Raw genomic sequence first — 25,053 nt, 5'->3', positions numbered from 1 at the left:
CTACCTGACAGGAGTTGGACACTTATACGCAGCGTCTAGGTAAGTAACAAAGTAAAGTGATGTTTATTTCTTAGTGGCTAAGTAGCGGCTTCCTTGTTCAAACTCCACATTCTCATAATAGAAAATCGTACAATCATGAAGTCGTGTCTTCATCTTAATTTGTCAAGAGCTTCAATAACGAATAGCCTTTGTTAGCTGTGTTCAAATAACAACGGTCCTTTATACAAAATGCATGTATAATGTTGTCGAATTCCTGTTTCGGTTGCCTGTTTCGGTTGCCTAAGCGACCAGATGTTATTGTTTCCCACACATTTTTCTTTGAAGCATGTTTTCATTGCAAGTAATTTGAGGAATGTATTAACAATACAGTCATTTTTATTACACGTTTCCCTTTGTAGAGAATTATTTTCTTGAACAGAATTTGTGAAGATGACATTTCCACCTCAAAAAGCAGACAGGCCTCCATTTGCTGTGGCAAAGCACATCTGGAAAAAGAATTGTGCTTTAAGAATTTGCAGAACAGGCCTCCGGTCAAGCTTCCTGCGATCAGCGCCCCTTTCAGCTACGACGAGGAATGCCTTGCCTTTGTTGCGACAAGTAACGTTCTGGTAGAAAGGTACAGTCCATCTTACCTCTGGCGAACGACTGTGCGCAAAGACAGTTTAACAAAGGCTCTCAAAGTGTGAAAGCGTTCTTGGGTTGGACAGAAGTGTTGATTATCCTATAATGCAGGGGACTCGAATATGCAGCTCTCCAGATATTTTGGCCAACGACTCCCATGATCCCTCTCTATTGGCTATGCTGTCTAGGATTGATGGGAGTTGTAGGCCAAAACAACAGTAAAGCCACGGGGGGGAGGGGCGCAGACCCACTTTGACTGTGATCTATATGCAGGCCGAATTACAATGCATTTTTAGCTGATTACAAATGTGTATTTGTGAAATATTTGGAGACTTGGGTAGTGTTTTCTAAAATTTGATCTAGATGATCCAAACTCTCACTGGTAAACATGACAGAGAACACACACACACACACATGCGCACACGGTCTGTACTGAAAAATATATACTCTATTATACATTGTGGGTATTAAACGTTAAATCTACATAAGTTAAGTCATTGGATATAGATATAAAAACAGAATGGGTGTCCACAAGGGACACTAATCACACTTTAAACACAGACAACACTGCAAATATTGAAAACATAGTTAGCATTTACAGTTCAAAGGGAGGAAATGCTGGTGAAGCAAATAGTACATCATTAAATATATAGGTGCATAATTAAAATTCAAGTAAATGTCAGGTCGAAGGCTTCAGGGGCAACGGGTTTGTCTTGGAAGCAACGCTGGTTCGAATCCGGTCCCGCGCTTAGAGACTGGTGTTAGGTGCTTGATAAAAGATTAATTAATGTTCAAAAGTGTTCATCTCAAGACCCTGAACAAGTGTTCTGAAGCGAGTTTGCACATTGGTAATTGTTTGCATTGCTTAGAGGGAGCCCAGAGAGTTGGGGGCATCTCCCTGTAGGATTTTTATGGGATACACACAATAGTCATGGTCGTGGTTATGATGTGACAAGTAGTACTTACAGTATTGTGACCTGAAGATGAAGGCAGCCTTCCGGCCGGAGCGTCTGGAGGTCTCCACAGATGACTTTCAGATGCAGGTTACTCCACCGAAGCTGAGAGGAGGGATATCTGGTTTTAAAGCCTTATTAAAGAACAGTCCATCAGAAGGTGAATGCAAGTAGGGCCTGAAAGCCCAAATTCGGAGAACAAGGAACTGGACCTGGGGAAGACTACTCCCGAGAAACGCTGCTGTGATAAAAAGGCTGCAGGTGCAATGATGCGTTGCAGTGTAAGATTGGGTCTGGCTAGCGACGGTTCTGGTTGCGAGTTGTGAAGTCTAAGTACCAGAGAGAGACAGGGCCAGTACCTCAAGATTCTCGACAATGGACAGCATCTTCCTGGCTAGTCAAGCAGCGCATCATCAGTGGTACTCTTGGAGTGGATCAAACAAGGGGTCAAGGGCAACTCAGGAGGAGACAAAGTTCTCAACACCAGCGACAAACTGTGTATTGCAACAGTAGCAGCACCACAAAGCAGGAAGTTCCACAAAGGAGTGAGCACGATGAGTGCACAGCATGCAATTCAGTTCAAGTCTCGCACAATATGATCCCCCTCACAGGATGAGTGGCTCTTGGTTCCAAGAGATTTAGGGAAGCTCCAAAAAACACAGACAAGGCTGAATAATGCCTGGGGGTTGCTTGTGATTCTGTGCAGAGGGGATGTGACTTAGTAGTTCAGTCTGGATTGCTTCAATTGGTGGCAGTACTAAACAGATTTGCATATGGCTGATGCCCTCCTGCAATGAAGCAGATGGGCAAAACAACCGTAGTGTGAAAGTTTGTCCAGCACACTGCTAGTGGTTAAGATGACATCAAAACCTTCCACCCATCATATTTGTCGGTTATCACCTTAAGGAGGATTGCTGGCGGAGTCATTGGTGTCCGCAAAGCTTGCAATTCAAACTTCCCTGCCAATGCCCCAGCACACCTCAGAAAAGCCTGTGGCTAGGGAATCAGAAAGGAGGTGTGCACAGTACCACTAACACACTTCCAGATTAGAGGGAAGGAAACAACACCAAGGAGTTAATAAACAGTATATACTAGACACATTCATATTAAAATATTTGCACAGATGGGATTTTAAGAGTAAGACAGAAAAAGACAGCAGTCCAAAGTAGATTCCCCACCTCCCGGTAAGTAGTACCCTGGTCCAGAGACAAGATGATAACCGCCCTGCCAGATGCAAGGGGACATAGTAGTCTCTGTGGGTCTGCACGATGGAACGCAGACGTAAATAAGGGACTCACAAAAAATACAAGTTCACTGTAAAAGCTGCAAAACAGCTAGCATCTCTGCTACCCAGTATGTAGGTAGCACAAAGGAAGGATAATTCCCAAATCTTGTGATGGCTCCAAATTATAATAGTCTCTGTAAAAAAGATGAAGAGACAAGAGTTCATTTGTTCCCAAGCATAGTTAATGATGTCAAACACCACACATAAACAGGCATGTCCAGATGCAAAATTATAGAAAAATCAAGATACACATCTATGCATTGCCTATCGAAAAGAGTACACGACTACGCCAATACAGTGCTATATAGAAAGCCTTGTATGTTTCAGTCCCTCACATGATGCAGTACTTTCGTCAGGGGAAAGCAGAAAGTGGTGTGGTGGACAAGGAACATAACTTGTGTGCAAAAGGGGGCAATGTAAATGGCTATGAACATATATTAGTGATCGAAGAGATAATAAATCTTCCACTTACCCCACAATGGAGTAAATATCGCAGCAGTAACATTACAAAATAATTAGTTCCATTGGGGTATGGAATGTGCATAGCCAGACCTAGGGGAAGAATCAACACTGAAAATAACTGAAAAATAGTGAAGATAATAGACGAACCACATTTCTCACATGGATATCCTGAGAGTCAAAATAGAATGCTTAAGCCACACTGGACAACTTGTGCTGCAAAACATGGTAAAAGAGATAATGCAACTTGCATAACTAAGTGTAGGTTCGAAAAGAGCTGGTGGCATGAAGGAGCAAAAAGGGAAAAGTGAGAAGCTTACCCATGGATGTCTCAATAGATATTTCAAGGGGGACTCTGTTGTAAAAATATTAGCAAGGGATTAGTAGTGTGTACAAAAAAAAAAAAAAAACAGTGGGAAATAGGTGGCAAGAGACCAGCAAATATACTACCATCCTGTGCAAGATCATGACAGGGGCAGCATTTTTGCATTGCAAGGAGAAGTGAATGAGGAACCCATTGAAAACGTGAGCATTCATAAGGAGCGACTCGGAAAAAGAACTAGACCTGTGCCCTAACAAAGTAGGCGACAGGGATGAACACATGGTGGCCATGTTGGAAAGGACAAAAACATGTCTATTGCATGAAAACGAGCTGCATGGGGAACCATATGTAATGAAACAGGGTGGTGGTGGCTGGGCCCATGAGGTAGAGACATTGGCACATCTCAACTATCGATGGCCCTTCAAAAATATGTACATATGAAAAAGCACAGACTGCAGTATATCTAAAAATATAACATATATGCACTTACAATAATGCATGCATAAACAGTTAAACAATATTCAAGGCAATCATGAAATTATAGCCAACATGATATACAAGGAAACCTCAATACATAAAGATGAACAATAGGTAAACTAAGATTGGAAATGAGCTCTAGACAAAATCTGAAGTATGTGCGGAGGAGGAGCTGGGACGGCCTCAAGAAGATCCCGCAGCAGAAGCAAGGGATGATGGGTCCAATGCTTGTCGGAGGCATTGACAAAGTTAAAAATGTCCATGATGCTTCTTTCTTTGTCCAATAATAACACATAAGAATGATGGCCAAGCATACACAAATAAGGTTGGAAGCTGTTCTATAAACATTCATAACCAGGTGATAGCATCACTGAGTCCCGATACACAGGCATTGGCCTTGGAAATTAGACGTTGCTCAAATGCAAAATGTTTCCCCTCCATGTGTACACACCTGCATCCACACATCTCAAAATGGATCTAAAAGATGATGGTCAGCGCGAACATTCTCTACATATTGGTTGACCAAAGTGCCTGACAAGTAGCTGTTACGAATACAGCGTCTATGTCCGCCTACCTGGACCTTGAGCCCCTGCACCGCCATGCCCCTGTACTTCAAAAAGATCCCATAAAACACTTCACTGCTGTTACAATTAGTCAGGTGGAGTTCCTTCCATAAGGAATTGGGGACAAAATGCAATTCTTTCTTTGTTTAGTCAGATGGCAAACATAGCTATTATCACAGAGAAAATGCAAGGAGAGACATGGTTTGAGTTGAGATGATATATAACATCTGTGCACACTAGGCAGGCCCTAAGACTAATGCTGCGTTTGAAAGCAAACGGCGGTTTGGCTAATTCAGACGGACCTTTCTTTTGAGTATGCCAATACTTCCATGTGATTTTTCGAATTTTGATTAAACAGTTGGAGAAAGGATTGACATAGACCTGGCGGTCTGCCTGGGGATCTCATGCTGGTTTTTCTAGACAGGCTTCTCTATGGTTGTTGGAGGCTCACTTATAGCCAGACCTGTCATTGCTATTTCTGTTTAATCTGAGGCAATGTCCATAGGGTAGGTTATATCTAACAGTACGTGGGTGAAAACATTCAAAGTCAGCAGTGAATCTGCAGTGGGTTTGGTGCGTGGGCGTACCTTAATAAGACCACAGACTGAGTCTATGGTAATGGCCAGAAAGGCTACAGCATGGAATCTCTTTCAATGGGTTTGGTGTTTGGGCGTACCTTAATCAGACCACTGGCTGAATATATGGTAATGTCCAGAAAGACTAGAGCAGGGAATGTCTTGCAGCGAGTTTGGTTTATGGGCGTACCTTAATCAGAACTAAGATAGTGGTGCAGGGGTGCACAGCCAGTTATTAATTTATCTATAATATATAACAAATTTCCAGATATCAGTCTCTTGAAATTAAATGAATCTCTAATTGTTGTTTCAGGTGCAGGCGGGCTGAAGTCACAAGGCCACTTGGGACGAGAAATTGTCAAGAAACAGAACTGTGTATTAGTACCCAGTAGGCCCAAATGCACTCCTGATTGGGTTCAAGACCCAATGTTGATTCGTGAATGTTTGAATAAGGCTTTAGCCCTTAAAGGCTTGAATTTGTATTTGTAAATTCATTCAAATTCTTGCTGAATATGAAAGGTTATTTCATAAGCTTTACTGAGCAGTGTATCTCATTCAACAGAACCAGTCCCCGACACGCATGTTAGAGAATCTCTTCCCTTTAATTCTCTAATTTTAAACAAAATTAATATAATAAACATCAGATAGCAGACATCAACAGGATTCTTCTTTTTGTAACAAAATATCAAAACATCAAACAAGAAGTGAACATAGGAATACAATTGTCTCTTAGAGCAGATAACTTCCTCCAGGGAAACCCTTCAAGATTGTAACAAGTAATCAACGCGTTTCGGATCAAAGATCCATCATCAGGGTAGGGGCTTCTCTGTTCCTATACATGGTGAGCTATGAAAAGTAGCATTTCCCTTAATTCTGATCCTGTGGGAAATTCAAACGAACATTCATTGTGATAATTGTTTAAATAGAGAGAGGCTAAAAATAGGGTAAGGGGAGGCTAGTGGTACTAACCTGTCCCAGCAGGCTGGTAAGGTCCAGAAAATGACCTATCAATGGAACAAAAGAGGAAAAAATATCCAAGGTAAGCATTTTTAGTAATGTAAAAAACTACCCACTCAGAAGTAGCAAAATGTAATGGGAAGTGACATCCCTGCACTCACCCAGTCTTCTGGTGAAGATCACTGGAGACTGGGATGCGGCCACGCACAGTACGGCAGAAACCCTAAGTAAATACGTGATACTCATATTTAGGGACATGAGGCAACCTCATGAAGAATCACAAAACATGAAACATTAATCTCCATTCAATCTAATGCATTTAAAATCGGGCGGCGGACAGTAGTCCATAGAACGCTCGATCCTCGATCTTGAAATCTAGAGCCTCACAAGCAACGTTTATCTCTCATAAGGGCGGCGCACATGGAAAAAGCACGTGCACAGCCCCATCGGTCTTGATTCCCAAAGGGGACTGGATAAGGACTCACCGAGTTGTGGAGTTTCTCCTCCCGTGCCGACTGCTAGACTGAAAGCAGCGCAGCTATGGGTAGCGTCCTAAGTTGACCTGGCAACCCTGCGCATGCGCACTGGGGCGGCCGGGCGGAAGCCATCTTGGTGTGGGCATACGGCCGTAACATAGGTTGTCATGGGGATTAAGAATGCGTGGCAACACCCAATCTGTTAACAATCTCGATGAGCTCAACTAGTGGGGATAATGATCCCCTCTTGGGTGACCTGGTATACTGTGTGTATATTAATAGAAAGAATGGAAAGTGACAGATGCGCGTGGGGGCACAACCGCGGTTCAAGGGAATCCGTGGGGTGCCCCCACGACGCATCAATTATGTGTTCACTCATAAGGGCTTCTGGAGGGTTGCGCACAGGCCATATCACAGAGATGTGCAGTACTGGTATATTGGTTGCATGTGTCACTTCGTTGGTATACAATCAATTACAGATCACAAGGTACATACATGAGGAATTATTTCACCCTGCATTGATTCCACCTGGCTAGTGACCTGGCGTCTTGCCAAGTAACATAACTAGACAAGGCCATATCTTAAGCACAGTGTAACATTAATCAGGCATTGAGCAAGGTCAAGTCGAAATTCAAACCCTCAAATTCTCAAATTCACAGAGCAACAGTTCAAGCGGTTATGATTAACATTGGTGCAGTCAGAAGCATAATTTGAATCATGTGGTATATATTCCAAAGTCACACAAAACACATTAGGTCAAACTCAGTGTTCATGCCTCAAGGGCTTAATGAGTCCAAAAGTTCGATCCATAGGATCTCCCGCTGTGACAATTTACATTGTACATCACCCCCTCTGCTTCCTGACCACAGACTGAATGTATGTCAATGTCCAGAAAGGCTAGATCTGTCGTCCAAATGTGACTGGTAAATCTGAGGTGTTGATTGATAATATTTATCCAATTCACTATGTTGTTGGCCAAGGTGTCAGTGTAAAAGTTTCCAGTGTGTGTAGGGGGTATCCAACAAGGAGAACTGTGAGGTTGTGGTAGAAGCAGACATCTGTGGAACAGTGTGTAGTAGATAGTACTCTCATAGTAGAATAGTGTGGCTGGTGAGGTACAAAATATGGCAACCAAAAGGAGACAACCCAGTTACATCTGATAACAGGTTTAGGACAGAAATGTCATATGTACCATAACAAAAACAATTCCCAGTTGCAGACAGGCAGTTCCGTTATAGAGATAATGAGGTCCAGTAATGTGGGGGAGAACAATAATAATACACATTTCATCAAGCAGACAGGTTGATTTGTACGTGTAATAATGTCTGGTAAGATGAGGGCTATAATAAAACCAAAATCATCAGGCAGGTAGATTGGTTTCAACAGGCAATGCGGTTCTGTAATGTGCGAGTTACACCAATAACAAAATCAGTAAGCAGGCTGGGTGTTTGCAATGGGAAATATGGGCTGTAACCTGTGCGGGGGGAGGTCGAGAGGGAGTTGCATTATCAAGAGGGTGCAGTGTAGATGGGCCTGAGAGGTGAGGAGTCAGCAACAGAAATCACGTCACTAAATACGAAGGCTACGATGGCTATGTGCAAGGACAGATGCTCATTGTGCTCTTACCTGCCAGAGTCCATCTTTATGAGTCGCCTTTATTTTATTTATTTATTTACTGTGAATTTGTAAGGCACTTATACATATTGGCCTTCATTATGACCTTGGCGGTAGCCATCGCGTCTGGGTCCGGGTCCATAGAATGAGGAATTACCGGGCCATTCCGAGTTCAGAAGGCCCGGTAATTCCTCCCTCCAAGGACCCGGACTCAGTCCTTCCCCATTCCCATTTCAGCCCGCATAGGGCTGAATGGGAATGGGAGAGGGAGCAAACAACGGGCCATTACGAGTTGGCCCGTTGTTTGCTCCCTCTTCCCCTTGCGGGACCCCGTAAGCACGCCTGGTTTTCCCAGGCGTGCTTACCATGTCCCGCGAGGGGACCTCGTAATGAGGCGGTACGGGGTTAACGGCGCCAGCACCTTTTACGGCGCTATTAACCCTGTACCGTCAAGGTCGTAATGAGGCCCATTGTGTTTCAAAGCGCCCACAGGAAAACAGGGAGGGAACAAGGGATTGAAAACAATTAAAACACTGAAAGATAAAGACGAACCTACAAGGCCATGTGAGCATTCAGAGCGTGCAAATGCAGAGAGAGAGGAGAGGGAAAGAAGAAAGTGGGGGTATGTGCTAGGAGTGTCCATGCTCGTGAGTGAACCTCAGATGTAAGTGCCCAGTGGAGGAAGTGCTAGGGAGCGGTCAGCTGCCAATAAGTAGGTACGTACAAGCCTACATTGGCATAGGTTAAGTGCTGGCAGCAGGCGGAGGCTGATGGTGATTAGGTAAGGGACGCCAGGGAACAGAAGGATACATGAGGGCCCTGGTCACCAATCTCAGCAACAGTGGGATTAGCAGAGTAGGGAGGAAGGGAAGGAGGAGGTAAAGATGATAGTCTTGAGGAGATTCCAGACTTTTAGGAGATCTGGCTCAAGACGAAGAGGAAGGGGGAAGCTGTTTCATAAGAGGGAGCCAACCGAGGAAAGAGATCGGCTCCCATCCCTCTGTTTAGCGAAGCTCCTGACACACACAGAGTTGGTACTGGAGGAACATAAAGATCTAGAAGGAGAGTATTTAGTAAGAGCAAGTTATAGATAACGTGGTGCCCGGCCCCTGAAAGCCTTATGAAAATGATCCTTGCAGCAACCGGGAGCCAGTGTAGAGTTGTTAGCGCTGGAGAGATGCAGTCCCTGGGCTTGAGGCCAAGGATACATCTTGCTGCCCTATTCTGGATTAGCTGGAGGGGTCATAGAGAGGAAGAGGGTAGTTTCAGGGAAAGGCTATTGCAGTAGTCTAGCCTAGCGAGAACCAGAGCTCTGGAGACATTGAGCTTCTCGGGGAAAGTGAGAAAAGGGAGAATTCCTTTGACAAGGAAGAGTTGGAAGTGGGTTTTCTTGGCAAAGTCCTGAATGTGAAGGAGGAAGGAAAGAGAGGAGTCGAAGATGACTCCAAGGCTTCTGGCGTCAGATGAAGGAGATGGAGGAGGGCCCATAGAGGATGGGCAGAGTGAGAGGAAGAAAGAAGGAGCAGAAGTCCCAAAAGAAATAATCTAAATCTTGCTGGCATTCAGGCAGAGATCATATGAAGTACACCGGGATTGGATGGCAGATAGGCAGTCTAGAATGATGGAAGAAGTAAGGAGAGGCTCAGAGGGAAGTTTGGAGATGATCTGTGTGTCTTTTGTGCAGCACTGGAGTAAGGTAAGTGTTAAAGAGCCAAGGAGAGAGGTTGGAGCTTGCTGCCTATCTGGTGTCTGATGTCAATCCACACATGGGTTAAAGCTTTAGGGTTTCTAGGAAATGGGGTCCTGCGTCCCAGTCGAACTGAAATACCTCTCCAGCACAGCTTCCATCTTGCATAGGAGGGACCCAAAAGGCAGTAGAACACTGCTTTGCTTGCACCAATTACTGACAACAGCAGGCAGGTAGAAACAAAACTTCAATGTAGAGTCCCAAGTGTTCAGTGTTCCCTTTGGCTTCTTCTGATTCAGGCCCAGTGGTGACTGTTGAATGGCTCTGAACCCCCACCAGTTATACACAACTGCAGGGATGCAGGTTACCAAAGCCTCTTATCACAAAGTGTGTAGCATTCAAAGTTTCGGGGGCCATCCAATTCTGGATAGCTAGCCAAACTCCATGTGTGACATTACTCAAGCAGGATTGTGGATTAAGGTGTCTGGCAGAAGTTTACTCAGCTTAAACCGTTTCCCATTTATTCAGCCTGCCTTTGTGGTCACTGGTCAGAGCCCACGAAAAATAATGACAATATAGTTAGGCTACAAAGCAACAAAAAGGAAACATTTTCCTAACAGATAGGGCTACTGCGGAAGGTGCTTTATTTTATGATATCAGATATGTGTAATGGAGTTCCGATAGTGCAAGGACTATGCTTTGTTCAAGTGTTGATGTCTTCATCTTATGCCAGAAAATTCCAGCTTTGCGATATGCATAACCATGATCCCATTTTGGAGGGAAGGTTGAACACTCGGGTGTCAATTTGGGGATAGCCAGCACTTATAGATCTTGTGTTAACTGATAACTGAATCTGAAAGTATTGAACAGGCAGCTTCAAAGCCAAACTCCCTGGGATAAAGAGTCTGGCAAGCCTTCTATTCTTCCCTGGGACTTTCGCACCTGCGGGCGGTGGGAATGCCACCTTCCTGGGCCTACCTTCTTTCACTTTGGGCACTCTGAAGACTGTTTTGCCTTACTCTGCCCACTTGCCCCATTTTGATTAACTTCAGTGGCTCCCAGTTTCCCTTAGATCACCTTTCAAGATCTTCTGCATCACCCATAAAGCAGCACTGCTGGGACACCCACCATAGTTTGCAGCTAAGTTCAGCATCTCTTAGTATTACAGACCATATGAGATCCGACCACCGGCACCAGTCATTCCTTCTTCCTATCAGCACAGGGATGTTCAGGGCCTGCTCCCTCACCCCGTCCCCGACCCTCCCTTGTGCTTGGAATGCTCTGCTTTCATCTATTCACTTACTTCCTACTCTAATTGTGTTTAGCAAAGCCCCAAAAACGTATCTGTTCTCACTTGCTCATTCTTAATTTCCCTCGTTTTTTTCTCTGTTTTAAATGAATGATGCTATGATGTTTTGGGAGTGTTGATGTTTTAAATTGTGTTCAAATTGAATTTCGTTGGGTACAATTATTACTGTAAAGTGTATTGTGCTCTGCGGCTCCCTGTGGGCTTGGAGACAGGGTTGCGGCATACGAGTTTTAAAAATAATGATAACCTAATACTGCAATGAAAGCTCTCTTTTTGTTTGATACACAGACATATATTTCACGGCAGGGTGTGCTTTTCCTTTTACCATCCTTGGGTTGCCCTTGATCAAGCTTTTGTGCAGTCAGGGGCACATTTTCAGGACCCCATAAGGCAGAGGAACAGTTCGAAAACCATTAGTCACATAAACCATGCAGCTTGTATTTTGGTGTGCTATGTGTCAGGGTTCCAGGTGTTTTCACAGATTTACTATTCTTTTAATGTGGGGTGGGTCCTCCCAACCCCACCTAACCCAGCCCCACCACCTCACCCTGCCACCCACCACACCCCAATCCCCTGCCACAAACACACAACATTATATATATATATATATATATATATATATATATATATAGTTGAAAGCACTTCATATGATTTTTCAGGTGGTCTTTGGATTTCTGCTAAGCTGGTTCAAGAGAAGTAGAATAAAGAAGTAATATTAATATTTTTTTATTAGTTATATCCATGGCCTTTCCAGAAGAATTGCAACATTCCCCCCACAAATGATGTCCAGGATTTCCTATGGCTACATTTTGTTGTACACCACTTGCTGTGCAGAGCCTGAAAATCTGACAGGATGTTTCTCCCTCAAGGTAAGTCTATCTGCTAATCTACAGTGAAAGCTTCATTATCCAGCACCCTATTACCCGGAGAGTTCTCTTAGCCAGCATCTCCCACAGTCAGTAATAGAATGGTCCCATCTAAACAATGCCAGATAACAGAGTCATCAAGCCGGATAACCGAGTGTCGGTTAACAGTGCAAAAGGCCAGGATGCCATGTTATCCACCCTTGTTGCTCTGTTACCCAGCCCTCTGCCATCTGGATAAACGAAATTCAGTTATGCAGCTTGTTTGCTTATCTGAGGGCCTCATTGGATATCCAATGATGCTATGTAATCGTGGTTTTACTGTACGTATGTACGTACATGGTTCTTCTCTTGCTTTATTTGAGGTTCTCATACGCTTTGGCATGTTTCTAAGCTTGCTTGAGGACAAGGTAAGTTCATAACTCTGTGTGATGTTGTAGTTACTGGACGCATTAATAATGATTGTCTCTGTATTTGTGCCATGCACTGCTTTTTGACTTGGGAACCTTTGAGAGTCTGGGATGTGATTTAGAAAAAGAACAGTTGTGGAGGACGCAGCTGGTGAATCATCATGGTGGCTGCCTAAATGAGGAGCTCTGATCAGGTCAATATCTTTAATGAAATATCCTGCCGCTACATTCTTTAACGGTGAACACAATCAGGCTCACTCAAATGTAAGTAATTTCCATGGCAACAGCGTTTTTGTGTCATTGGAGGGAGATGTGTTCCCGGGGAGCTGATGCTAGATCGTAGTGGCAAACCTGCGGCCGATTGTGTACGAGTTGACACCTATGTCCTCCTTGCACCCTCTGGTGCCTGTGCAGGTAAAGCACTGTTTTTCCTATGTTGTAGTCCCTTGGCGGTGAGGAGTGTGGTTGATCAGAACGGCACGGTGTTCAGCACCTTCCATGCTGTCGTGGCACATTCCCAGACCTGCACCACCTCTTCCGCCTTCCCTCTTCTCAATGGAGACATCTCCTGCTTCTCCCACCGGCACTCTGCAGCCTCAGCAGGTTGCTATGGCAGCCACGTGCAACCGAGAGTGACTCTGTATGGCTACCATATGGCTGCCGTTCATCCTAATGTTTGGGGACAACCCCAGATTACAACATCTTGTCCCCGCCTGACTTGTGTGCCAGATTTTAAAAAGAAAGTCATGCAGGGACAATGCTTGGAATGTGTTGCATCCATAGTAGGCAACCATACCTGGGGACTGCCATGTCCTGTACAGCACCCTTTCAAAGAGATTAAGTTTGGCCCTGGAAGGGAGCAGTGGAAAGCACGTGTTAAGGCAGCGAAATATAGAGTCAGAGATTGGGAGTGTAAACTCTTCACCTCCAGGTCTAGAAACAAGCAGAACAGATTCGTTACCAAATTATGGTGGCACCAACGAACACTGCATATATTCCATGGTGCTTCAAATCAGTGGCTGTGCTCGTTTTCAATACAGTGGACAACTGGCGCTGAGCATAGGATAAAGCTGCTTCAATGCAGTGAAGTTGGGGGGCAGTCCGCAAACCCCGTGGTACTGCCACAAAGGTGGGGCAGTTCCCCATCTTGGTTCGCAACACAAGCAGCTAGCACAGACTAGGAGTGAACCACAACAACATACATTTACAGTATTGGGGCACACAGCATTGGCCCATGCTGCCAGTGGATAGTGGGAAAGGAAGACAGCAACAAACACATGTGTGGATAAACTGAGCCACCAGACCGCTAAGCCCCTGAGGCATGCACATACTTGGGAAGTGGCAAGGAGAGAGATCAAACACACAACAATCCAAAAGTGACCAACGCCAGCCCAAACCTCATGCATAACCCACGTTGGGGCATAACCACCCCACTTTGGGTGACTAAAGCAAAACCATAAGGTGATGGCTGTAAGGTTTTGAATTAAACATAACCACTGGCACAGCTCTGGGCAACCCTCCAGACCATCGTTTTTCATCCCGCCAAGCCATTATAAAAGGGAAAATACCATATGCCAATCAGGCTTGGCCCCACTCCAAATGTACCTTTCATATTGCATTCTCCCAAAACAGAGGACCTACAGGGAAGTGATGGATAGAAGCATTTCAAGATTTTATGAAAGCACAACCAAACGTGAACCCATGCAGCAACTTGAAATATTCATCAACCTGGAGGGAAGGAGGTCAAGGTGGTTATCAAGCACAGGATGCCTTTCAAGGTACAGACCTAACACGTGCTCATTGCACCACTCAAGAAGAAGGTTGTGGTATGACCGAAGGGTGACTGTAGGCCCGTTTTCTTACAATAAGCGTGGGCAGCAGCAGTCATTAACCCTACATTAACCCTACATCCATCGACCCTTATCCCAGTTCATTTGGTGAGGAGTGCTGCTCCTCTACAGTGATACAGGAAGCTTTAGTTGGCGCAGGGTGATGGGGACGGGCATCCAGAGAGAACGCATACATTATAAGTGATACCAGGTCAGTGACGGCGGCAGGCTCGGACTGGCCTATAGGGCAGTAGGGCAATGTCCGAACAAAAAATGCAAAATGCTGATGTGGGCCAGTTAAAAAAAAAATCTAATTGGATCACTTTTTTGTGGGCCAGTTTGATACGCTCGTAGTTTTGACAAGTGCTACTGAACAAATATTCTTTAAAATGCACAATTTGCCTCACATTTTATCAAAAACCTCCCCCTTGGGTGCTACACAAACAGTCAGTCACAAAAGGAATGAATTGCTGTTTGCAACTGTGGGCCACTTATTCATTGGTGGCCGATACAATTTTATAGCCCACTCCCACCATGGAGGGCAGTGCATCTTTACATTGGAATTGCATGAATATTTCCCCCCAAATGTGTGAGTGGCCAACCATAGGAAGGGAGCCTGAACCACCAATGCGGGTGCATTCAGGGGGGTGGTTCTACCTCGAGAATGCTTTTAAAAAAATGTGTTGAAGTGGTGAATTTTAATGCACAATCTTTAATAAAACTTGGTAAAACATCCATTTGTAATCTGTAAAAAAAATACAATAGATGGATGCCGGTTCACAAACAATACACATGAGCATTGTGCAACATTTTATAAGGCCTGTGTATGCTTGCATTGTCACAGTGATGCACATGTTCCTGGCGCCTATGATATGTGCCACCATTTCCCTAAAAAACACTGCTACATGCTGGCTGTGATCAAATATACATAATCACCAGTATTGACACTGTAAAACACTGTCATGATGGTGCACAGTCAACAGTGTATGTCAGCACTACTACTGTAAAGCAAATGTTCAGGGTACCTGTCTCTACAATATATGCCACCATTGCCCTGCTAAACAGTTTTTCACACTGCCTGTGCTCCAACATATGCCAGTATCACGCCGTCATGATAGCGGCTGTCATGGCCACTAGTCAAGGGGCCAGTCCTTCCCCATCCCCAGGGTCCCATTGGACCCAGTCCTGGCTCCTCTGGCACCAGGCTCATGTAAAAGTGTGCTCTGCACACTCTATACCAAGGGCGTGTGCAGCTGGGCCGGGCGTGGCCATAGACCCGAACTGGAAGGCACGTGCTACAGTCCCAAAGAAGGGCAAGGTGGAGTCTGTAGGCGGAGCTAAAGGGAGGGGCCTGAGCCAGCCTATATAAGGCCAGCCCATCCACATGCCCTCACTTCGCGTTATTCTGCTTTCAGCAGCGTGACGCTCTCCGCTGTGCTTACCTGCGCATGACTGGATTCCAACAGCCTCATCTTGAAGATACTCCTGAGAGCGCTCCTTGCCTGCAGTCTACCGCTACCGTGCCGCGAGCGCCTTCACCCAAACTACTCCATCGCTGTGGGTGCTTCTTTCCTGCTGCCAGCCGCTACATCGCTGGGTGCGCATCTTACCTGCCGCCAGCCGCTACATCACTGGGCATGCATCTTACCTGCTACCAGCCACCACATCGCTGAGCGCGCATCTTACCTGCTGCCAGCCGCTACATCACTGTGTGCGCACCTTACCTGCAACTCGTCGCGGCCTGATCCGGATTCTTCTTCTTACCTGCATTCCATTACGGTCTGAGCCGAAGTCTTCTTTCTCACCGGCATTCCATCAAGGTCAGAGACGGAGTCTTCATCCTACAACTGCGAATCTTCATCGAGAATCCAAACACTATTCTTCATAGTCGGCCTGCACCTACGAGGAAATAAGAACACAAATAGGTTAGAACTCATATGCATATCGATCGCATGGCTGCATCATACAAGAGACTTGAGTTCCCTTATAACGACCAACTTACCTGTCACTGTTGAAACTCCATCAGCCTCTAAGGTCTTCCGGACTCTCTTCGGTCCAGACTCACTTCTCCGTACCTATGGAAATGGAATGAGACATTGCAAGAATTATTATTAGACGAAATACAGACAGTCAAATCGAACTATAGTCATAACAAAAGACTTAACTTATAAGTGGATTGGTCGTAGTTGGTCTGGATCAACACTCCCACGGACCAGTGAAGTAACTTGGTCCGTTCTGCGCGCCCCTGCTAGGGAAAGCAGGACGGATAGCTCAACATTACAAAAATACAGGTGAGCTTATATGGGAAAGCGCTTGCACACCGTATTTTGGCACGAAAGGGCTGGGGGAAGTCACAATAACCCCACTCCATTTTCATTGCCTCTCCTCTTCACTCAGGGACAACGCCCATTTCCCGAGCCGCAGGTCCAACCACTATCTGGAGGGGAAGGCGATTCCGAGGAGTCAAGTCAAGGGAGGTCTCCAACCGTGCCCCAACGCCCCCGCCGAGACCAGGTGAGCGTAACAGCGGCCTGAATAAATACCAGCATTCTACTGCTACAGCAAATGGCATGCATGGTGCGGACACTCGCATTCATGGACACACACACACACACACACACACACACGCACAAACATACACATATTACCTACCTTGTGGGGACTATGTGTGGCTACCTACCTTGTGGGGACTAACCCTCCCCAATGGTTTAGAAATGGGCTAATAGCAGAACTATGTTCAGAAAAAATTCACAATACAGGATCCAACTTCATATTTGCAAAAGTGCTTATTTTTACTGACGCGTACGGTACCATCTTTGTGGGGACTTGAACACGTGTTATCATCCTTCTGGGGAATTACTTTATTCTTCTTATTTGGGATGGATTTCACCATAAGCAAATGTACAAATGCTTACTTCATAGTACTCAGTATACATTATACAATTGTATTTCTACATGTGAGTACCTGTCTGCATTATAGCTATTACAACAGGTGGATTTTGATGGTTTGGAATTTCCCACAAGATGTTTAATGTTCATGTGAAACTTAAAAAGGCACTTAGTTTCTGGCATTAAACACTATAATAAACGCTCAAAATGTTTATAAATAGTTTGTTACAAACTATTTATAAAAAACGAGCAAGCTCCTGATGCCACATATGCTGAGCATATGTGGCATCAGCATGATGGCATGATGCCGAGCTATGGTTGCATTGCTATGCAACCATAGCTCGTCCAGGCCCGAGGCAGGGAAGAGCAGAGCAGAAGAGCAGAGCGGTGAGTGCAGCAGCAGCCAGCCACACTGAGGGCCGTGCACGGGCGACGGAGTGAGCTTCGAAGCATAGTGCGGAAGGACTAGTGCAGGTAAGGTTTGAATGTACTTTGCGGCCTTTTTATCAGTAGTGATATCGGTGGCATTTATGTCGTAGATCCTAGGTGAAGAGAAGGGGCCGGATTGATTTCCTCTCCGTTATGATTGATTTCTGCACTGATTTCCTCTCCGTTATGAGGGCAGGAGAGATGTCCTTGCTGTAGTTAGTGATAGCATAGTAATTTTGTTCTAATGAAAACGCCTCCCATGTAGCTGAGACCCATCGCAGTATTTATTTTTGATGTCCTCTTCTCCGGCAGACTTAATCATTAGCACTTAAGGTCCATTGCTGCAAGAATTAGCCATGCTTGTTCAATAGCACTTGAGCAAGGCCGCTTGCGTGGAGGTGCATCGCTCATAGGTGAGCGACACGCAGTCATTCTATGTGGATTTATTCATAAGTGTCTACTGCTCGCTCTGCCGTGGTGGGACAGTGATATATGCCCCCAGCATCATTACACTTTCTATGTCTCCCCTCCCTGGTCAGTGCCGGTCACCCTGCTCCGTGTGGAAGGCTCAGCTTTACCTATGGATCCCTGTCTTGCGAGTTGAAACGCCTCATATAGTCAGGTCTGCGATGAGGCGGGAGGACTTTGAGCAATGCAGTTTACATCTGTAATCTCTCCTTGTTTACACCCCCAGTTGGCACGTCCCATCCACCCATCAACAGATTTCAGAGTGTCAACATTTCTCAGGGTGTGTCAAGAAGGCAAGGCCTTTACTGTGCTTGCACCCACCTTGTGGCGCTCCCTGTCAAAACAGAAGGGTATACAGAAAATTAAAACTCAACCTTTCTGCCATAACAGGGTTTTTGGTATCAGAGTAAGAGACTCCCATTACATGGCATCTTCCTGAAAAGTAAAGGTCTATTCCACATCAGCTGCAGGTATGAGGGGGTCTGGGCCCCTCAGTGTGTGATGACGGTCCTCCCTGTCCTTTAGACACCTCAAGCATTTCCATGTTGCTATGAGCAGCAAGTGAAGTCCTTATTTTTCTGCACTTTCTGGTACTTGTAGGTTAGCATTGCCCTTTCTAAATGCAGGACTACGGGTACCACAAGGCAACGGACGCTGTGGAGACTTTAATCCAGGCCCAGGCATCTTTGTCCAAGCACTGCTCTAGATCTGTTTTGCTTCCTTCGATCTTCTGCCGATATTGGTTGAGTATCGCAGCTGCAGAAGAAAATATAATGTTTCAAAACGTTGTATACAAAAATGACTATAGCCCGGCAGAGTAAACGTACACATTCCTGCATAGAAGCGCATGCCACTTAATGCAGTTGCACAACAATCTTCAGTGACCGTGGACATTGCAGGAATAATGCCAACTTGATGATGCTCGGCTTCACCTCACTGATGGCATCCATCAGCATGTGTCTGGTTTTGCTGATGGTCCTCTGGTCAGAGGAGAATTAGCTAGCATTTTGATTCTGGACTGTCCTTGTGGGACCAGACTTGTATGCAAATGGATATTTCGCCGCTGTGAAAGGTACAGTGAACCCACGGACGACATTTGGGGGTTGCCGGAGGTCTCCATTGTTACTCCTGCGGTCGCTCTTGCTACCCCTAAAAAAAAGAAAGAAATAAGTGTCTTTTTTTAAGGCAAGCTCCTGGGCTGTGGCCAGCGCCATGTGGCTCGTTGCTTCCGGAGTGACTGGCTTTCTTGTTCAGGCCTCTTAAAAAAAAAAAAAAAAGAACAGGGTTTCCAAAAGTCTAACACTTTCAGCAGTGATCCTAAATAAGAAGGAACAGGAATATCAAATAATGTGTCTTTCTGGAATTCTTTACAATAATTGCTAGACTCATTAAAGGTTTATTTCAGGCACACTTCAGGGGGTGTGTCACTGGTTTAGTCTGTTCTTAAACACCTCAACTCAGCCTTTCATCTTTCTGAGGTTGATAAACGAGTACCAACACAGGCTGGGTGATATTGTATGTATATTTTTTTTATATAAAGCGCTTAAAGGGGTAGTCCAGCTAAAAATTTTATTTAAAAAATAGATAGGCAACATTAAAAGAAAAATACTAGCACTTTTTTTTTTAAACTTCCTATGTAAAATTTTGAGCTATTCAAGCTCCAAATTCGCAAAAGCAAGCACATGGGCGCACCCATTTTGTGAAATGGATGCCCGCCTGTGCTGGCTTTTGCTTTTGCGGCACTAATGAAGGAAAAGCCAGCCAGCTGTAGTAAACAAAAGCTACCGCTGGGTGGCTTTTCCTTCATTGGTGCTGTACGCGGAGGACGGGGACCGGAGACCAGAGCAGGAAAGCTGCAGCTGAATCTCGCTAAGTGCTATTTATTTTTTTTTTAAATAAGCACTAGCTGCATTTTTTTTCCTAAGTTTTCCGGGCTGGAGGATCCCGGAAAACTTAGAAATAAAACCGCAGCTTTAAAAACGTAGTATTTATGTTTGCGGTCGCTTTTGAAGCGACCGCAAACATAAATACAACGTTATTGTGTTTGAAAACGCTGCTGTTTTTCTTTCCGAGTTTCTCAGGCTCCTCCAGCTCGGAGGAGCCTGAGAAACTCGGAAAGAAAAACCGCAGCATTTTCAAACACAACCGCGTTGTGTTTCTGCCTGCTGTGGCTATCACTTTGGGTCTCCGGTGCTCCCCGTGGAAAGTGAAAGCCAAGGCAGGCAGAAACACAAGGCGGTTTTGTTTACATGCCGCAGTGTTTCTGCCTACAGCTGATTTCCCATTTGGGGCTCTCGGGCTCCCCCCCTGGGGGAGCACCGAAGACCCAAAGTAATAGCCAGAGCAGGCAGAAACACAACGCGGTTGTGTTTGAAAACGCTGCGGTTTTTCTTTCCGAGTTCCGAGCCGGAGGAGCCTGAGAAACTTTTAAAGAATAACCGCAGCGTTTTCAAACACAATAACGTTGTATTTATGTTTGCGGTCGCTTCAAAGGCGACCGCAAACATAAATACGTTTTTAAAGCTGCGGTTTTATTTCTAAGTTTTCCGGGCTCCTCCAGCCCGGAAAACTTAGAAAAAAAACCGCAGCTAGTGCTTATTTTTTTAAAAAAAATAAATAGCACTTACCGAGATTCAGCTGCAGCTTTCCTGCTCTGGTCTCCGGTCCCCGTCCTCCGCGTACAGCACCAATGAAGGAAAAGCCACCCAGCAGTAGCTTTTGTTCACTACAGCTGGCTGGCTTTTCCTTCATTAGTGCTGCAAAAGCAAAAGCCAGCACAGGCAGGCATCCATTTCACAAAATGGATGCGCTCATGTGCTTGCTTTTGCGAATTGTGAGCTTGAATAGCTCAAAATTTTACATAGGAAGTTTAAAAAAAAAAGTGCTAGTATTTTTTTTTTAATGTTGCCTATCTATTTTTTAAATACATTTTTTTGCTGGACTACCCCTTTAAGCGTAAGTGCTGTATAATAACACATCATTATCATTTGGCCGTGGACATCTGCTTGCATTCACAGTAATTTGGTAATATGGGCCTATACACACTGATCTTAAATTCTTAACGATACATATGGCGATCCACTCTTGTCTGAAATGTATATCACATTATAGTGATATCGTAACCCTATTTTTCGTAGTGTACTTAGGAACAATGCTATGTGATGCCACTTCCTATTTTGTCAAGGGGTGAAAGGTTGTGTACCATCGCTTCCTGCAATATCACTTTGGGTGGGGTCACATGACATCACTTCCTGTGATGTAAGCCGAGGTCAAGGGTGATGTCACTTCCGCTACCCTGGCATTTTGGTGAGATGACGTCCCTGGCTGCAGCCAATCGCTGCCCAACTCCGAGCTCCAGCCCCAATGAAATACATGGGCCAGGGATTGGGAAGGCCAAGGGGCTGGCCAGCTATGCTGACCTTGTTTGTATGCTTGAGCTCCCTGCATTGTTGTTGTCAATGACGTGTGGGACCATTCTATGCATAGTTGAAAACTGTAATGTTAATGCAAGTCAGGGGCTAAGCTTTAGGAAAGGGTGCACCAGGACACTTGGATGGGTCTTATGGGGGGGAGCTCACTACCCTCTTGCTCCCCCTAAAAGCATCACTACTCCTCTGATCCTACAAGCCTCCTTTAAGAAGACGAGAAACACCCCTTCAGTAAAGGCATGCATTAGGACTTGCGGTTTCATGGTTTTAATGATGCATGTCCGTGGCTACGTAAGCCTAAATGGAACCAAGGTTGAAGTGTCTATTTATAGTTGGTGGGCCATCAGAAGTGAGGACCCGGGCAGTTGACTCCAAATTGTTGTCACTGAATTCTTTTCCTGGCCTTACCTAACCTCAAATAGCATGACTACCTAATATCATAAAATATAGCATAACGAAGAGTAAAATCTAGAAAAAATAATGATCTGCATAGATAAACAAATACATCAAACCTCATTTGATGCTCCCAAAGTCAAAAAGACCCCCTCAGTTCTTTTCGTGTTGTCAGCTGGGCAAGGTATCGCAACAATACCCACCTCTAAATCATTCTACCTCCCACCCTGAAGGGAAATAAGAAAGGTGGCAGGTTGCGGGGCATGAGTGAAATCACCATTTTGTCCCTGAGACAATAAATGTGCCCCATTGCCCGAAGAGGGATGTTATGGATATTCGGAACTGAATCTCTTCAAGGGACTCTCAAACTTTGTAGATAAAAACCGCCAGATAAAATGATCTGCCCAGGACCATTAACTTTGGTTAAGCAGTGAAGCTGGGATTTTAAGCCACTCTGAAATGTAGGTACCTGGGCACATGCTTTCTGAATGCTAGCTGGTATAAATAATTAGGTTTTAGCTTTCAAGAACTAAAGTAATACTGTCTTATGGACATTATTTGCAAAGTCTGCAACTCAGCACCCTGAGAATACATGAATCCTCATAGACATATATTAAGCTAAACGAGTATGATTGTAGCTTTATTTTCCACACCCTGGATGCAAGACTACAAATAGAATGCAAAGTATTGCAAGCCTGAAAAGTTTCCTCTGTTTTGCACCACTATAAGTTCAGCAATTTAAGACACACATTAAACTTTCTATAACAATTCTTTGGCACAAACTTAGAGCTTATTGTTATGCATAATGCTAAGAAAATGTCAATGGTGCCAAAAATGCGAATCCCTTTTAACGGTTTCTCAAAATAGCAGATATCCTGGATGAATATTAAGCTTTAAGAAAGGACTTTAACTTTGTGACTCTTCATTTGTCTTGCAAGAAGGCACAGACTTCATAGACAACTTAACCCCTTGTGCAGCCTTTTTGATAGAAATGCTCCATACCCCTTTTAATCCACTAAATAGTAACACAACTCTGTGCTGTGCTGATCACAGAGGGATATGCTAACTAACTAATTGCCGGATCCTTGCTTAGGTGCTTATAGTGTCGTGCAACATCACCATGTTGGGACGCGCCGACGTGTGAGCTAGTCAGGTGACCAGGGAAATGTGTGCGCGCACCGTGCGCCAATAAATCAATTAATGATCAACTCAAATGGTGTCCAGTCGCATCCTTGCACGTGCTGCTGATGTGCCTTCCCAGCGCGCCCCTCCCGACACAGAGAAACCTCACACTTGTGATAAGGATTAAAGGACCCGACCCGCTCCGGAAAACTGAGCATTTCGCTGCACATGCTGCATGCGTATCACTGCGGGAGATAAGCGATAACGCAGAGGGAGGCAGGAAAGGACCGGCAAGGCCCGTGGGCCCAGCACCCCGATCACCCCAGCCATGGCCCAAAAGCCCCACAATACACCCCACAGTGCCTGGCAGGCACTGGAAAAGGGACTTCATTGGAAAAAGAAAATCAAAAGCCTACATACAGAAATTTATCAGAAGCACTGCAACAACCCACCAAACAATTAAGGGTGTCCATGGCAAGCCGCACGGCATGCATAACGCATGCCGTGCCTGAGGAATCATGTCAGAACATCCTGCTGCACCAGCCCACGCACAGGGCCAGAAAGGGAGAGATGTATTCCCTGTACCCTCGATAATGCCTTTTGATACAATTGACACCACGAGCCTGGGTCCTCGGTGGACCAGGTGAATGAAAGAGTTTGACGTTTACCTCAATGCAGTGGGCCTACAAGAAGAGACGCATATCATCGGCCTACTCACAGTGACTGCCTGACCAGAGGTACGAGATACCATTTTCGAACTGCCCAAAGATATGGAATATAAATATGACGAGCTAAAGAAAATACTGAAGGAACATTTTGCCAACGCACCGAAACGTTTACTATGAAAGGCATATTTTTCATACCACCATACAGCTCCAGTGGGAGAGCATGGACAAATTCTTCACATGCCTGAGAGCAAGGGTGTAACACTGCGTATGCCACTGATGTAACAATGAAGATGCCATACAATCGCAGGTGATTGTAGTGTGTGAGTCGCTGTTGCTCAAAAAGAAACTGTTGCAAGTGCCACACTCACTGGCAGAAATACTTTTGTTGGCCAGAACATCTTCAGCTCTGGATCCACCGATATCCACATTGAGCAAGACACACATCACAGTCCCAGTCATCAAAGAGGAGTGCATAAACAAGATGGTGTCTCAAACGCTCACGCCACACGACACCAAGCAAGAAAAACATCAGTGTTTCCATTGCAGACACGACTCTCCACATGATGGATTATGCCCCGCCATCGCCCAGATATGCTCAGCATGCATGGGCGAGGATCACTATCGCATGATGTGCTGTAATCCAAAATCAACAAGGGTCGCATCCACGGATTGAGGACTACACCGGCAAAGGATCCCACCCAGGTACCCAAAGGATGACAAGGCGAAAGGAACAGAGAGAAGATACCATAAGGAAAGACGACACCAGAGGGAAACACTCACAGTCCCCAGAAGGACGGCGAAGAAGAATACATAGATTGTACATATCAACGCCATCCACCAGCGAATCAGAATCACACTCCAGCACCAATAGACGGAAAAAGGGCTACTTATGCGCTCTGGGAAATCCAACCACCTCAGAGCACAGTCCCACCCTGACTTTAATGTTGCAAAATCAGCAATTCAATTTCTTAGTAGCCTTTGGAGCCACAATCAATGCCATGCCCGAGTCGGAATACCTGAAGCTCAAATGCAAACCAAGATTGCGCAAGACACATGTGGACATCTACGCATATAGGGCCAAGGAACCCCTTCCGTGCCTAGCCACATTCCGAACTTCTTGCCACAACAAAGACAAGAAAGATCACTTGACAGTGCATGTCCTGGCAGACGGAGGCCGCAAGCGGCAATATCCTGAGCTTCAAATTGGTGGTTCAAATGGGTTTGATCCACATCTTATACCAAAAAGAGGCAGGAAA

General features: G+C 45.1%; 1 protein-coding gene across 1 annotated transcript in view; it reads left to right on the top strand.

Moving 5' to 3' along the window:
* The window catches only part of LOC138515508 (albumin 2-like), a 267,416-nt gene that overhangs the window by 15,079 nt on the left and 227,284 nt on the right, over window positions 1–25,053 (top strand). Inside the window, exons 2-3 of the mRNA XM_069630315.1 lie at window positions 399–616; window positions 12,032–12,167. Of these exons, the coding sequence (XP_069486416.1) occupies window positions 12,078–12,167 (90 nt within the window). The 5' untranslated portion in view covers window positions 399–616; window positions 12,032–12,077. The remainder of the gene's footprint in view (window positions 1–398; window positions 617–12,031; window positions 12,168–25,053) is intronic.

This window comes from Ambystoma mexicanum, chromosome 6q (assembly GCF_040938575.1).
Source record: "Ambystoma mexicanum isolate Mex_15411 chromosome 6q, UKY_AmexF1_1, whole genome shotgun sequence".
NCBI lineage: Eukaryota > Metazoa > Chordata > Amphibia > Caudata > Ambystomatidae > Ambystoma > Ambystoma mexicanum.
This window is presented reverse-complemented; position numbering and strand designations above follow the sequence as displayed.